The following is a 14,673-nucleotide window of genomic DNA, read 5'->3' as shown; positions in this document are numbered from 1 at the left end:
TCACTAGGAAGTGGGTGGGATTCTGGAGAAGACCTGCTCTCCTGGGGTTCTGGGACAGCTTCCTGAAATTTGGGGGACTCACGGACATTTCAGGAGGGTTGACAAAAATGCTATATTTAATATAATTGTTCCTACCCATACCTCCCAACTGTTCCGATTTAGGCAGTACATTCCCAATTTGAGGGCTCTGTCCTGCCATTTCGATCATAACAGCTTTATGCCAATTGGGCTGAAATAGTGGATTGTATGTTTAAATCCATTCACTGCTGCTCTGACGGTACTAGTATCATGGTCTTTCATGTAGGAAAGCTGTTGCCCTCCATACGATCAGGGTCGGATTAAGGTAATGGAGGCCCCTGGGCTAAGTGGGCCTCCATTCCCCTGTGAGGCCCCCCTGTCAGATTTGTAGGAAGTTTGCAAGAAGGATATTCATGCAATATCTATCAAGCAAAACATATGATTAACAGTAAGAAGAATAACAAATCAGAATGTGATGAGTGTTGGATCAAATTTTCAATTTTAGGGGGAGCAGGAAAAGAGAGAAACAGTTAGATTAGAGAAAGCGGGTTGCCAGCCTGCAGTAATGGGGATTCAGGAATAGGGAGGGAAAGGATCAAGGCAATGTGTTGCTTGGCTCCAATCACATTAGAAAAACAAAGAATGACAGTTAAAGTTTGTCATCCAGGTCTTCCAAGTTTTGGAGAAGTATACTGATGAGCTGTAGAAGATATGTGTACCAGAGTCTGTTAAGGACTGATTGCAGCAAGAGAGGATCGGTTTGACCAATTCACTGTCATCTGGCAAGTTGCAGAGGAGATTATATGTCATCTTAGTTTATTCTGGTGGCATGTTACCTAAAGTAGTGTTTGGATTGAATATCTGAGAGAGGAATATCTAATTGTAGAATCAATTGTAATAGAATTTTAATTTCATTCCAAGTGACTTTAAGTCTGGAACAGAGCCACTAAATGTGGAGGAACGAACCTTCTGCAAAGCATACTCTCTAGCAGGGGCTCGAGATACCTGGGTTGATTTTGTGTAGTCTCAAAGGGACATAATACCCACGATATAGGAGCTGGTATGTGTTTTGTTTATTTTTTTTACAGATGAAACTGGAAGCCATGTTCTCATTATCTAGGGTCTCATCCCATGCTATCTCATGAGGTTCTTTAGGGATGGCTCAACTGGTTTAAGCACAGTATATAAAGTGGAAACAAAACGCAAATGGGAATAAAGGTCTACATATGCTGTGAAAGTTTCTTAGTTGCAAGTACTGAAATACTTTTTTATGGGGATTTTATATTTGTACCGTTTCTGAGAAAAAAACAGGAAAAATGGAACCACCTGAGAAATTATTCAAATACTTTATTCCACTCAACTGTTGAAACACAGGTAAGTCACAGCCTGGGTCGAAACCAGTGGAATTAGAGGTCCAGGGGAGGATGCCAAACTATACCCCCGGTTGGCATAATCCCATTGTGTAAAGGAATAGGAGATGACTGGATGACATGCCAACATCTTTGGGCAGTAGAATCATATGAGCCACAGGAGGGAGGTGATGGAAGCTATCCCAATACTGTCAACCTTAAGTCTGTGCCTGTGACCCCATCTTCGGCTTGTCTCTTGTTTGGATCCCCATCTTCGGCTTGCTCCTGACTCTGCTTTTTATTTACTGATTTGGTACCTCACTCTTGACATCATTTCCCAGTTAGTCACGTCAGGTGGTAGTTACTGGGCTGCAACTTGCGGGTTCCCGGCAGCAAAGTCCATACCGCCTTCAGGCAGTTCCTGGTGAAAACCAGGGGGTCCGTTAGACTCCATGTAAAGAGTCCTAATTCCTCAGTCTAAAGTGTGACACAGAGGTTATGTTTACCTCAGCCCCCCACCATTTTATTCACAAAATTGACTAAAGGAGACACTAAAACGTATCACTTTCTGGTATAAGTTTACGTCTTTAATCTCAGAAATCGGCAGTAAATTTGCAATGGGAAGTAGATTTCCACTTCAAGACTTTTCTACAGACCAATGGGAAGCCATTTTTTTAATTCTTACCACATGTCAAAGTGCCTCAATCACATAGAAATGTTAATAAAATGAATTAATAGGTTATACCTCACCCCTGCTAGACTCAACAAAATGTGTCCCTCACAGTCGAAATTGTTGGCATAATTGTAATTCAGTAGGAGACATTCTTAATAATCTTTAGAGCTGCCTGGTTAGTCAACCTCTACAGACACATGCCTTTGACCTCGCCAGTAATGTTACTAATGAAATACTTCCTCCCTCACCTGAATTGATGCTCCTACACTGTTACCCCTCGCAAATCCCAATCAGCACAAGATATGTTATTGACCCTATTTTAATCGCTACTAAGGCTATTAGCTCGATCCTGGAAATCACCTACACCACCCCCTCTTTGTAAAGTTCTCTCCAAGTTTTAATTTAGTTTTAATGTTGGAAACACCTGGGCCTGATTCATTAAGGAGCGTACCTGCAATTTTTATGTGTATCATACACAAAAAGTTAATCTGTACATGGCCAAAACCAGACCATACGCAACCGTATCTTCTTATGCAGATGACACTTACTACAGCCTACGATTTCTGGGAGGGAATGAGGTGGGGAAGGGTGTTCGCTCGTAGTCATTGTATAGTAAGGGCGTACTAGCAACATCCAATTCAAGCTTTGGTCATCTCAAAGTTACATGTTTATCTAACCATATCTCTTGCTCCAGCTACAGAGCTAGTCTAACTCCTGATTATTAGTGGCGACAGCCTTGTATGCCTGCTATAACATGTGTTTGCAGTCAGGAGGAACTATAAAAATGTATTTTATGTTCAGTAAACATGAAGATCATCCTAATAAATGTATTTCATGGAAAAAAATATATAATTTTTATTTGTTTGTATTGTTTTAAACTGTTTTGTCATTAATGCTTATATTATTAACAGGTGTCATTATTTGAATAGACTTTTTTTCTGTGCGTTCTTTTGCGAATGTATATTCCACATAGGTATTGGACGTATCCTGCAGTTTTCTGTGTAGTAGAGCAGAGCAGACCTATCCCTCAAATCTGTTCTCTGTTAAATTCTGGAGTGCGCAGAGCCGATTTACAAGAATTTTAAAACATTTTTTTGTCAAATTTGTCATGTTAGGTACGACATACCCATTATGGGAAAGTGACAATAAATACCTTACATGTACCTTTTAGTTACCCTACTACTGACATTATATCATTATTAACTAATCGAAGTAAGATAACCTAGTATCACAGGATAACCCTATTAGGGATAGGTGCTGTTCTAGCAGGAACAGAGAGGATCAATAAGGGAAGTACTTCTCTTTTCCTTAGTTTTTATTCTATTTGCACTACTTTCCATTCACTTTTTTTAATTCATATTTTGCATTATCAATAAAGTTTTACCATAGCTAATCCCCTTTGATTTTAAAATAATTGAAATAAAATTTATTCTTTTAATGCACTTTTACTAATACAAGACAAAATTGGGAATGATTCTGTTTACTAGTATATAAAATTGTGCCTCCAATCTCAGAACTCTCTTTTTTCTTGCTGTGTACTGCTCAGTTAGTGACAACATCATAGGTGCAGACAATGCCATTTTAATTAGGTAGATAGGTAACAGTTAATAGATGGCATATGGTATCCAATGGCCGATCTTATTTACACTTCTTCAGCAAAAACGAAGTGAAGTTGCAGTAGGCTACTAAACACAAATACTGAAGGATTTGGGCAGCACATTGGCTTAGTGGTTAGCACTTCTGCCTCACAGCGCTGGGTTCATGAGTTCAACTCCCAACCATGGCCTTATCTGTGTGGAGTTTGTATGTTCTCCCTGTGTTTGTGTGGGTTTCCTCCCACACTCCAAAAAAACCATACTAGTAGGTTAATTGGCTGCTATCAGAATTGACCTTAGTCTCTCTGTCTGTCTGTCTGTGTGTGTATATGTTAGGGAATTTAGACTGTAAGCTCCAATGGGGCAGGGACTGATGTGAATGAGTTCTCTGTACAGCGCTGAGGAATCAGTGGCGCTATATGAATAAATGGTGATGATGATTATTGGAATAATATTGCCTTGTCTAATAGGGATGGGAGAACCAAACTATGGTGAAAATTAAAAGTTCACCTTGCTGGACATCAACAATGCAAACTGGAGGTGCAATGGATGACAATCATTGGGTCTCTTTATCAGACTAGATCAATGTTTGAATTCTTAACATTGCTACTGATCAGACACTGCTGTCATCATGGCAGTGGTGAACCCATCTAAGAATGGAGTTTATCAGTAAAATACATGCCACAAGGCAAGGAAACTTCTGAAATTGTTTCAGAAGCATGGTATCATCAGATCTCACTTTAATGGTGCACATGTGGAACGAGCTATTCAATAGACATTCACAGCCAGCTGATTTGCAACAACTATGCGACATTAGAGGCTACATGGGCCACACATTACACCTTGTTGAGTCAATTTCCCAAAATAATCAGGATGGTTTGACGGCAAATGGCAGAACCAGCACAAACTTTCCTGATACATTTTATACGGTGAGCACAAAACTATGTTTGCTGCTCTCCTCACTTGTTATAAGACAACTTCTTAGGCGTCTATTAAACAATATTAATTCAGTGGGAATTTGTTCAGACCAGATCATCACTGCCTTTGATGCATTTTAACATTTAGGCTAAAATATCCATAGAATGGATATTTTTTTTCTCTCTATAAATGAATTTTTTTCCTCTATCATTTCATCCATGAGTGAGGAAAATGAGGGAGTCATAATTGTTCATATCTGTATCTGGAGTTGTCTTTAAAAAACAGCCATAGGTGTTGTTGGTGTTTTTAACAGTTTAATTCAAGTAATTGAGAAGTGTTTTAAGGCATATTAGGAGTGTATTTGGAAGCATCAGAAAGCGTCTGAGATTTTTCCCCCCAAAATAAACATCTATTTGGACATAGCCTAGTTGTAATATTTTGAACTGTGACTTCCTCCTTATACAGATATGTAGGGATTTTAAATCCCTTAACTTCTTGGCGATCATGTAGAGTTTGACGTAAGTCCGATTTGATAGAGCAAAAAGCGGTTATACATATCAGTCTGAGAGCAGACTGAGATGTATCTCCCTGTTGCATCTCTCTACGCTTAGGCGGCATGGGAGAGGGAAGGGGCGAGCTCTTCTAGGCATAGCACATTAAGGGCTTGTTAATGCTCCTTACTTCCTATGTTGAGGAGAAAGCAGCCTCTATGATCATATCTTACTAAATTGTACACATTTTCTTCTCTGAGTATTGAGTAAACCATGGGACACAACTTACACTTACATTGAAAGCATAAATTATTTCCAATTCTACATAGGGTCCTAGGAGTTCTTCCTGTACAGAAGATGTCCACATTTTGGTCTCTTTTGTTAGCAATAACCTTCTTAGAACTTATTTTAAAATCTATTTCTGATATAAATTATAATTTCCTCACAAAACCATAAAATTAGGCATTTAATCCTTATTTTAGGAGTGGGTGGAGCGGTCCAAATAATTTTCATATATGTCTCTGTAGGCCAAGTATATACTCAGAACTGCTGGTTCATAGCACAGACACAGCCAAATATGTAGAGTCATTTATCCAACTTGGTTGTTCCAACTTACCTCTGAAATGTCGTGATTTTAGTGGGACAGTTTTGGATTTAGGGCCCTGTCCTGCTGTCCCGCCTAGGGACATGTTTGTCCCATAGGTGGGAATGTTGGGGGAAGGGAGATAGCTAATGGGCAGCCTAGCGCTTTACAGCCACGCCCCATCCCGCTGCTAGGAACTTGCATGTTGGGAGGGATGGTTTCAACATTATCCCTCATCAGTGCAAGGTATGGATGAATAGCTGGTATGATCTTATACCAGAAATGCTATGATGTAACCCTTGGACATGCTAAAATTCAGTTCCTCTTTCAAGAAATAAATCAATCACCATGCCCCCTCTTGGTGTTTGCATGTTGCATTTCCATTTTTCAAAAGCATATTGTTCCATTCAATGCACTTGCACAAGATAAAAGCACTGGAAACGACTACAGTGACGTCCAGTGGACCTCAGAACGCTAGTAAAACACATGCAGGCCCGGCGCTGCAATTAGGCAGCGTTAGGCAGCTGCCTACGGCGCCGGGCTCTGCGGGACGCCACTGAAATCAGGCACATCTATAAAGCTGTGCGGCGGCCATGGAAGTTAAACTCAGCGGCCGCCGCACAGCTTTATAGATGTGCACGATTTCATCTGATCCATGGCGGGGGTGAGGTGATTGATCACCGACGCCCCCCCCCTAACGCTGGGACGCACTATCCCCTGCCCCTCTCTTCTTTCACTGACTGTTGGGAGTGACGTCACGTCCCGATAGTTAGTGAGGCGCCCGACCAGAGAGGAGCAGAGCATGGAGATAGTTAGTGAGGCGCCCGACCAGAGAGGAGCAGAGCATGGAGAAAACTCCCTGGTAAGTACAGAGGTGTGTGTGTGTGTGTGTGTGTGTGTGTGTGTGTGTGTGTTGTGCTGCGTGGGGGTGGGACATGTTCAACAAGAGGGGGCATGTTCAAGCAGGTGGGGAACATGGTGCTGCAAGGGGGGAGGACATGGTCAAGAGGGGGGGAGGACATGGTGCTGCAGGGGGGGAAAACATGGTGCTGCAGGGGGGAGGACATGGCCAAGCAGGGTGAGAGGACATGGTGCTGCAGGGGGAAAGAGGTCATGGTGCTGCAGGGAGGGAGGACATGATGCTGCGGGGGGGACGGGACATGGTGCTGCAGGGGGGGAGAACATGGTGCTGCAGGGGGGAGGACATGATGCTGCGGGGGGGACATGGTGCTGCAGGGGGGAGGACATGGTGCTGCAAGGGGGGGAGAGGACATGGTGATGAGGGGGGGGGACATGGCGCTGCAGGGAGGGAGGACATGGTGCTGCAGGGGGGGGAGGACATGGTGCCGCAGGGGGTAGGACATGGTGCCGCAGAGGGGGGAGGACATGGTGCCGCAGGGGGTAGGACATGGTGCCGCGGGGGGGAGGACATGGTGCTGCAGGGGGTAGGATATGGTGCCGCAGGGGGGGAGGACATGGTGCTGCAGGTGTTAGGACATGATGCCCCGGGGGGGGAGGACATGGCGCCACAGGGGGTAGGATATGGTGCCGCAGGGGGGGGAGGACATGGTGCCGCAAGGGTTAGGACATCGTGCGCAGGGGGGGAGAACATGGTGCTACAGGGGGGGGAACATGGTGCTGCAGGGGGGGAAGACATGGTCAAGCAGGGGTAAGGGAGAGTGTGCTGCAGGGGAAGCAGTATGATGGGTCATTCTCGCAAGTTTTTTGTTCCCATATCTAACACTTGGATACTTCCCCTCTAGAAATCCTGTGATTGCCCCTGGACAGCAGTGGAGTCTGGACAGCGTTCTCTATGAAACATCACTGCATCCAGACTGATGGAGGATGTAAGGCTTTTCTTTTTTTGTTTTTAACAAAAGTGAAGTGTGTGAAGGTCTGGGAAGTGGGTATTTGACGTGTCTTGGGGTTGGGGGGGGGGGGGGGGGCGGTAGTTTGAAATTTTACCTAGGGCGCTGAGAGACCTTGCACCGGCCCTGAACACATGTGAAATGTTTTCATATTTTCACTTGTTCTTGTTCTTGTTTTTTTCCATTCAAAATGCATTGGGTACAAGGCCACAAGGATTATTTCTACAGCTAGATTCATTTAGCTAGAAGATTGTTTTGAATTATTTACATTGCTGCTATTTACAGCAGTGTTCCGCAACCTTGATTTCATTGGCTGTCCTGAACGGCTCCTGTTTAGAAATAGCATGCTAGTTATTATGCAAGCACAGAAATAAAGGATCGGATATTGGTGGAGGAATTATAACAAGGACAGAAGGGTGTAGTAACGATTGTAGATCATACCTGTAAATATTTCTGATTGGATCATCAGGAAACATTAGACCAAGCCGCACCTATGTCTACCCAAGCCACACCCATTTGCAATGCTGGTCACACCCCTTTCTGCCATTGAAAATCAGGTGTGCTGATAGGTATGGTAAATATGAATTGGGGAACAGGAAACCACACTGTGGTGGTAAAGCATGATAGTTCGTGACAATCAGCACATTCTACTTACACTAGACATGCAGTATTTTCATTGTTTACCTACTGTCACACGCCGGTCTCCCGCTGGTCTCCCCGGGAGCCAGCGTGCGCGCCCCCTGCTCTCCCGCTCCGTCCCCGCCAGCCTGTCTTACCTGTTCGGTTGCACCTGCAGTCTTGATTCCTCTCCAGCGCTGTGTCTCTCTCCCCGGCTGTCAGCGGTTCTGCGCATGTGCAGAACTTCCAATCCTTTTTCTCTCCTTCTGCTGCCCCATATTGGCTGCCTAATTGAACCAGCACTATATCTTGCCCTTCTAACCAGCCCTTCTGGGCTGATTCTTTCAGTCAGTTCCTGACTACTGTCCTGGAAGAAGCTCCTGAGCTATCTCGTTCCTGGTTCCTGTGTGTTCCATAGTCTGCATCCCAGTGTTCCTGCTCCCCCGGGCTTCTACGCTGCAGACCATCCCTACAAACCACTTCCAAGTGGCAACGCTACAGATCATCCCTGCTAATCACTCCCAATTGACGACGCTGCAGAACATTCCTTCTAACCACATCCAAGTGGCAACGCTGCAGAACATTCCTTCTAAACCACTCCCAAGTGACAACGCTGCAGATCATCCCTGCTAATCACTTCCAAGTGACGATGCTGCAGAACATTCCTTCTAAACCACTTCCAAGTGGCAACGCTGCAGACCATCCTTAGTATCATTCCCTAGTGGTATTTCACAGTTCATCATTAAAACTCCAGTTGTCAGTAGTAACGGCTACAGATCTCCAGTGGCTCTACATCTTCTATACCTCCCGTGGGTTACTACCTACCAAATCCCATGCTCATTCTCTTGTGGTTCAGTGGGAACTTCCTTAGGGGGTCGCGACTTGCAAGTGGAAGCCGCGAAGTCCATATTCCCTTGCGGGAATCACTGGTGAACACCTTTCACTTGTTAGACTCCGCGCCTCTTGCTGAAGTCACGCCAATCCCGGCTGAACTACCAGGATCCAGCTCTCCCTCGTTGGTACCGTGACACCTTACAGAGCTGGCAAAGTTAATAGGGCGAGATCCTGCATCTTCTCTGCAGTGTGGAGTGCGCAGGATCATATTATTTTTCCTGAAGAATGTTGCTACATCTGTATGTCTGCTTCCATAATGGTAATAAAACTCTCCCCATTCTTAAGATACACAGAGGGAACACTATTATATTATCCTAGTAGTGCAGTCCACATAACTCATAACATTCTCAATTGAAAAATCAGCATCAATTATGCTGTGCCACCAGTCTGGATATTGTCCTGTGGTCCATGCCCCTTGTGACCTCTGAAATCAGGACAGTGTCATGAAAATCGGGATGTTACTGAGGTATGAGGCCACAACATAGTGTTACTATGGTAGTACAGCATGTTAGAGCTGTATGATTAGACAGTGTTCTGAACAGTGAGTGCAGGACTGTTTGTTACAGATGAACAAGACCTCCACCATTCACAGATCAGTTTGTTTTATCCTCAGTCTATTTACCAGTAAAGCAAAATGTTCATAAAGAAAATAAACCTCATTTTTTAACTAATCATGTCCTCTTCTATGTTACAGAAATGGATCAAGTGATTTCCCAGCATTCTTTCACTCATAACTGCTCATGTTGTGTGACCCCAAGGTTTTCCTATGAAGTTTGAAACTACTTGTCTTACAGCAGTGTTTTACAGTTACAGCATACAATATATACAGGTAGTAAAATGGAAACACTTAATTAAATGAGGGACGCCAAACATATTGAAAATGATGGTTTGCACACAGGTGTGACATATGCGTTTATAAAGCAAATAACATCCCAACATGGTCAGGGTCATATATATGTTGGCCTGCTCTGGTTGTCTAGTTATGGCTATCAAAAGTACAAGTGGAGACCTTCGTGACTCTGAAAAAGAGGTGATTGTTGGGGTGTCTTTGGAAGAAGCGTCACTGACCAAGACACCTCAACTTGCTGTATTTCATGGGTATAGGTGTGTTAGGTAATGTCAGTGTGGAAAAAACATCATCAGCAAAGGACAACTTTGAGTGGAAATACATACTCCAGGATCGTGATACCTGTGCAAGAGAAAACAAGTCTCCACATCTGGCAATTCACATTTGCGAATTCAGGGGTGCAAAGAGCAAAGACAATGGAATACTGAGCAGGGGGCAAAGTTGATGTGGTCAGATAAATCCTTCTTCACCATGTTCTTGACAAGCAGATGAGTGCACATGTGGGGCCACCTAAAGAAGTCTACAGCCCTTGTTTCCAACAGTGAAGGGTTATGGTGGATCCGTAATGTTGTGGGTGCATATTGCTGGCATTCTTTGGGTGCAGTCATTCCCTTAGAAGACAAGGTCACTGCTAATAGCTTCTTAATACTAATGACGTGATCATCTTCATCTTGTTTCCTGATGTGAAGGATGTCTTCCAGGATGGAAATGTCCCTATCTTCAGAGCATGTGAGGTTGCCCAGCAGTTTGCTGAGCATTATGCTGATATAATCCGTGGATGATGGCCTTTATAGTCACAAGGTCTGAACCTAATCCAGCATCTATGGGATATTCTGGAACGGTACCTGACACAGAGATTTCCACCACCGTCAACCAGCCATCAGTTGAGTGACTTTCTTGTGGGAGAACGGTGCTTTATATCTTCTGGACCATTCCGGACATTGTACATCCCTCCGTGCCATGGAACCTATAGACTGTACTGGCTGCACCTGGTGGACCAACACCCTATTAAGTGAAATTATATTGGTGATTCCATTATTTTTGGACACGACCTGTATGGTTTTACTGTTCTCCAGTTTTAACAATGTTACGTCCAAGAGCTTATCTGTGTCATAGGTTGCTCTGAAAAAATAAAGTATGATATTAATAGGAAGAATAACCAACATAAGATTATAATTTCTAAGAAAAGTTTGCTGCTGAGCAGCTGTCCAAGAAACATTAAGGGCAACTTTTATGAAACTGCAAAATTACACATTTAGTTATCAATGCACAGCCAGGCTGAATAACTAAAATAAGACCCACATTCTCATGAGCCTGAACATTTGTTTTGTATGCTGGGATGTATGGTATCACTATGTCCACAATATTTGTTTATAAGTTAATGTTATTTAAACTGTGAACATTTTCTACATGTTCATTTTTATACCCTCTGGTACAGCCCACCCACTATTTTGTATAACCACACCCACTATAATGCATGACCAATCATGGTTGGCAAAGCTCTGGTACTTTTTTTCCCCTCAGAATTACACAATTGGAGGAAGCAGAGATTAGACACTAGCCCAGCGGTTCCCAAAGTGTGCGCCGCAGCTCCCAGGGGTGTCGCGGTGCTGTCACAGAGGTGCCGTGGCCAGGAAGAAAAGAAAAAAAACAACTTACCAATCCAGCGGCACCTGGGACCCAGGATCCTCCTCCCCCCTTGCTTCTCACTGAATGTCGGGCGTGACCTCATCACAATTGACATATTCAGTGAGAAGCGGCGGGAGAGAGGAGGATTCTGGGTCCCGGATGGATTGGTAAGAAGACAGAAGAAATAGAAGAAAGAAGGCCAAGTATGGTAAGCAAAGAAAGGGGAGGGGAAATGGTGATAGGAAACAGCAATGGAGGGGCAAAAAAATAAAGGAGGGGGTAGAGTGAGGATGAAGAGGGGCAAAGTGAGGATGAAGAGGGGCAGAGTAAGGATGAAGAGGGGCAGTGTGTGGATGAAGGGGGCAGAGTGTGTGGATGAAGGAGGGCACAGAGTGTGTGGATGAAGGAGGACACAGAGTGTGAGGATGAAGGGGCACAGTGTGATCGTGAAGGGGCACAGTGTGATGATTTTTGTACATGTTGTTTTATTTTGTTTGATCTTATTCCTCTTAATATTAGCTGTAAATTATTCTTTGACAGAAATATATTTGAAAAAAATATATAAAAATATTCTTTTCCCTTGGATTTATGTGTATTATTTTTGCAAACAACTTACTAAGTATTTCTGTCCTGACCTAAGTACTTATTACGTTATTTTGACCCAACTACTTATAAAACGGTACTGCTCGGTAATTATTTTGGCGGGGTGCCTTGAAAAAATTATGGGTGCCACGAACTGAAAAAGTTTGGGAACCACTGCACTAAACTTTACTTTCAGTGGGAAGAGTTTTGTACCATCAAGGCGCACTAAGAAAAGCATATTAATTGACTAACAAATGGCAAGTATTAAAAGCATGAAAGGTCAAATGTAAACACAGTCCAGGGGGTAAATGAATCATGATACTTAAAACCGGTTCGCCGTCATTTTTTAAAACAGCAATTTTATTAAAGGCACAATCCCGATGGGATTTACATTTAATAAACTTGCCGTTTTAAGAAATGACACAAACCGCCAACGAACGGTGGTTTTAATTAACCGTTGGTTGGTACATTTACCCCCAGATGTCTCTGCACACTCAGTACTTATTAAATACATAAATGAGGCTTGAATGAGCAGTATTTTTGAAGAAAAATGGAAATGTAATTAATCAATAGGGTGGCGCAGGGGCGAAACATAGCATTGTTGAGCCTTATAGAAAGATTTGGGGGAGGGCCTGCCCAGGGCTGTACTAGACGTTTAAGGACCTCATAACAAAGTTTTGTAAAGACCCCTATGTACATTCCAATGGTGAAAAACTCCCATATACACATGGGGTTTTAACAGAGAAGGTGAGGCCTTCAGTTGTGACAGCCTTGGCGTGGCATTGGGTAGAGTTGGGGCTTTTTTTGATCACACATGGGTCCAGAGCACGCACAGTTAAGCCAATTAAGGCTTCACTGCGAATGCGGCCAAACTGCATTCTCAGGAGGATAACCCGTCATCACTGGACCCCCCTCACTTCTGGTCACAGTAGTGATTGCATTATGATCATTCTCAACACAGACCACAGCCCAGCAAATGGTAACAGAGCATCTCAATGGGAGAAAACTGGTGTGCACATGTGTGTGCGCTTGAGGGTAAAACAGGCGCCCTTGCTGCTGAACAGAACAGCAACAGCTGTTATTCCTTCTGCACTATTGCAGACTGTTTGGCAGATAGGAGGCTTAACCATTCTCAGTAATCACAGGAAGGCTGCATTCAGGGCCGTCTTTTCCACTGGGCACGATGGGCAGGTGCCCGGGGGACGCACGGGCGAAGGCGGCCCCATAGGCAGGGCTCTTTCTTAATTAGAATAAATAATCCTGAAAAAAAAATCCGGCTCCCTCCCTGTTCCCCTCCTCCATGCTGCGTTTGCACTGAATGTATATATATTCTGTGGTTGTGCAGGTAGGGGCCCCAGTGCACTTCTTTGCCCAGCGTGCCCATAATGTTGGTAAGATGATGGCCCTGGCTGCATTGCAACATCTACACACAGAATAACGTGAGCACCCCCCCCTACTTACCGAATAGGCTAAAGTGGTAACTCCCACAGAAGGCAGAAGAAATGAGGGGGGGACATACTTAAGACAAGCAGAGGGGCCCCAGCACAACTTTGCACCAGGCCAGGGCCCTAATGCTACAATGTTTTTCAACTTTTGAAAGTATTGAACATTGGCTAAAGTAGGCAAATCTGGGCAATCTATTTATTTTAAACATTTTACCTTTGATCCATATAAAGTTTGCCTAGACTGTTTGACACACATTTATTTTGAATATTACAACTGACACCACAATGCTGGTACTCCCCAAGAGGCAAAATGCTTTAAGGACTTTTGTAAAATGTAAAATGAGTGCAACCTCCTATCTCATTGCTGGTATTAGTTCTGTACGTTGTAAGTCCAGCCCTATCCCGGGACCCACAAATAAAACTTTCACCACGAAATGATTTCTGTCTTTGTTTGTTTTCTGCATTTAGTAACAATGAGGGGACGTGAGGCCAGTCCTTAGCCAGGTGCTTTTTGTTGGCAGCTTGTTTGCTAATGACTCCAGCTCTCCACCGAGCAGCTGCCTCGCTGCCTCCTTTGTATGAGCCATTGTTGCAGCACGCCCCTCGTTAATGCACACGCTGCCCGGGGCAGACCCTGGGAATAGAATCAACTTAGGAGGCTCCAAACCTGACACAGAGCTCGGGGAGGTTTGTCTTGCATCTGCCTGGCCCAGTCATTGTGAGGCTGCCGCTCTGCCATTGGCTGGCCGGCTGGCTGTCTGCTCGGGACTAGGTTCAGCAGATACTCTGCTCCCATCTGTCCCACTCTTCATTGTTCACCCTGCCTGCCTGGGATCCTGCAGCCAGCACTGTGCTGCTAACCCTGCTCTGGAAACCAATGTCTGTGTGTCCCCCAACTAAAGTAAGTATAATGTGGCATCTCTGCAATTGCTGCCATAATAATCTGACTTAATAGACTTTGCTGTTGTCTTAGTAACAAGTGTACAATGCACAGAACAAGTTGTAGTTTGCAGCATTCTATTCAGAAGCAGTTGTTGCCAGTAGTGTGTTGTGCGTGCATTGTTCTATTTACTTGCATTTACTGATTGGCTGTTGTGTTGATATGCTGATCCTGTCCTGTGTACATGCAGCACGTAGATGTTACAGCAGGTGCTGAATCTCTT

General features: G+C 44.0%; 1 protein-coding gene across 3 annotated transcripts in view; it reads left to right on the top strand.

Annotated features, from left to right (window-relative positions):
- The window catches only part of ZC3H12C (zinc finger CCCH-type containing 12C), a 136,956-nt gene that overhangs the window by 68,334 nt on the left and 53,949 nt on the right, over positions 1-14,673 (top strand). The window contains exon 1 of one of the 3 annotated variants that reach the window (XM_075198891.1): positions 14,190-14,411. The exons of the other annotated variants lie outside the window; for them this stretch is intronic. Within the exon in view, the coding sequence (XP_075054992.1) occupies positions 14,388-14,411 (24 nt within the window). The 5' untranslated portion in view covers positions 14,190-14,387. Of the gene's footprint in view, positions 1-14,189; positions 14,412-14,673 lie in introns of those variants that run through there. 3 annotated transcript variants of the gene reach the window in all.

The sequence above is a fragment of the Mixophyes fleayi genome, chromosome 2 (genome assembly GCF_038048845.1).
Source record: "Mixophyes fleayi isolate aMixFle1 chromosome 2, aMixFle1.hap1, whole genome shotgun sequence".
NCBI lineage: Eukaryota > Metazoa > Chordata > Amphibia > Anura > Limnodynastidae > Mixophyes > Mixophyes fleayi.
The sequence above is the reverse complement of the archived record's forward strand: the minus strand, read 5'-3'. Positions and strand labels throughout refer to the sequence as shown.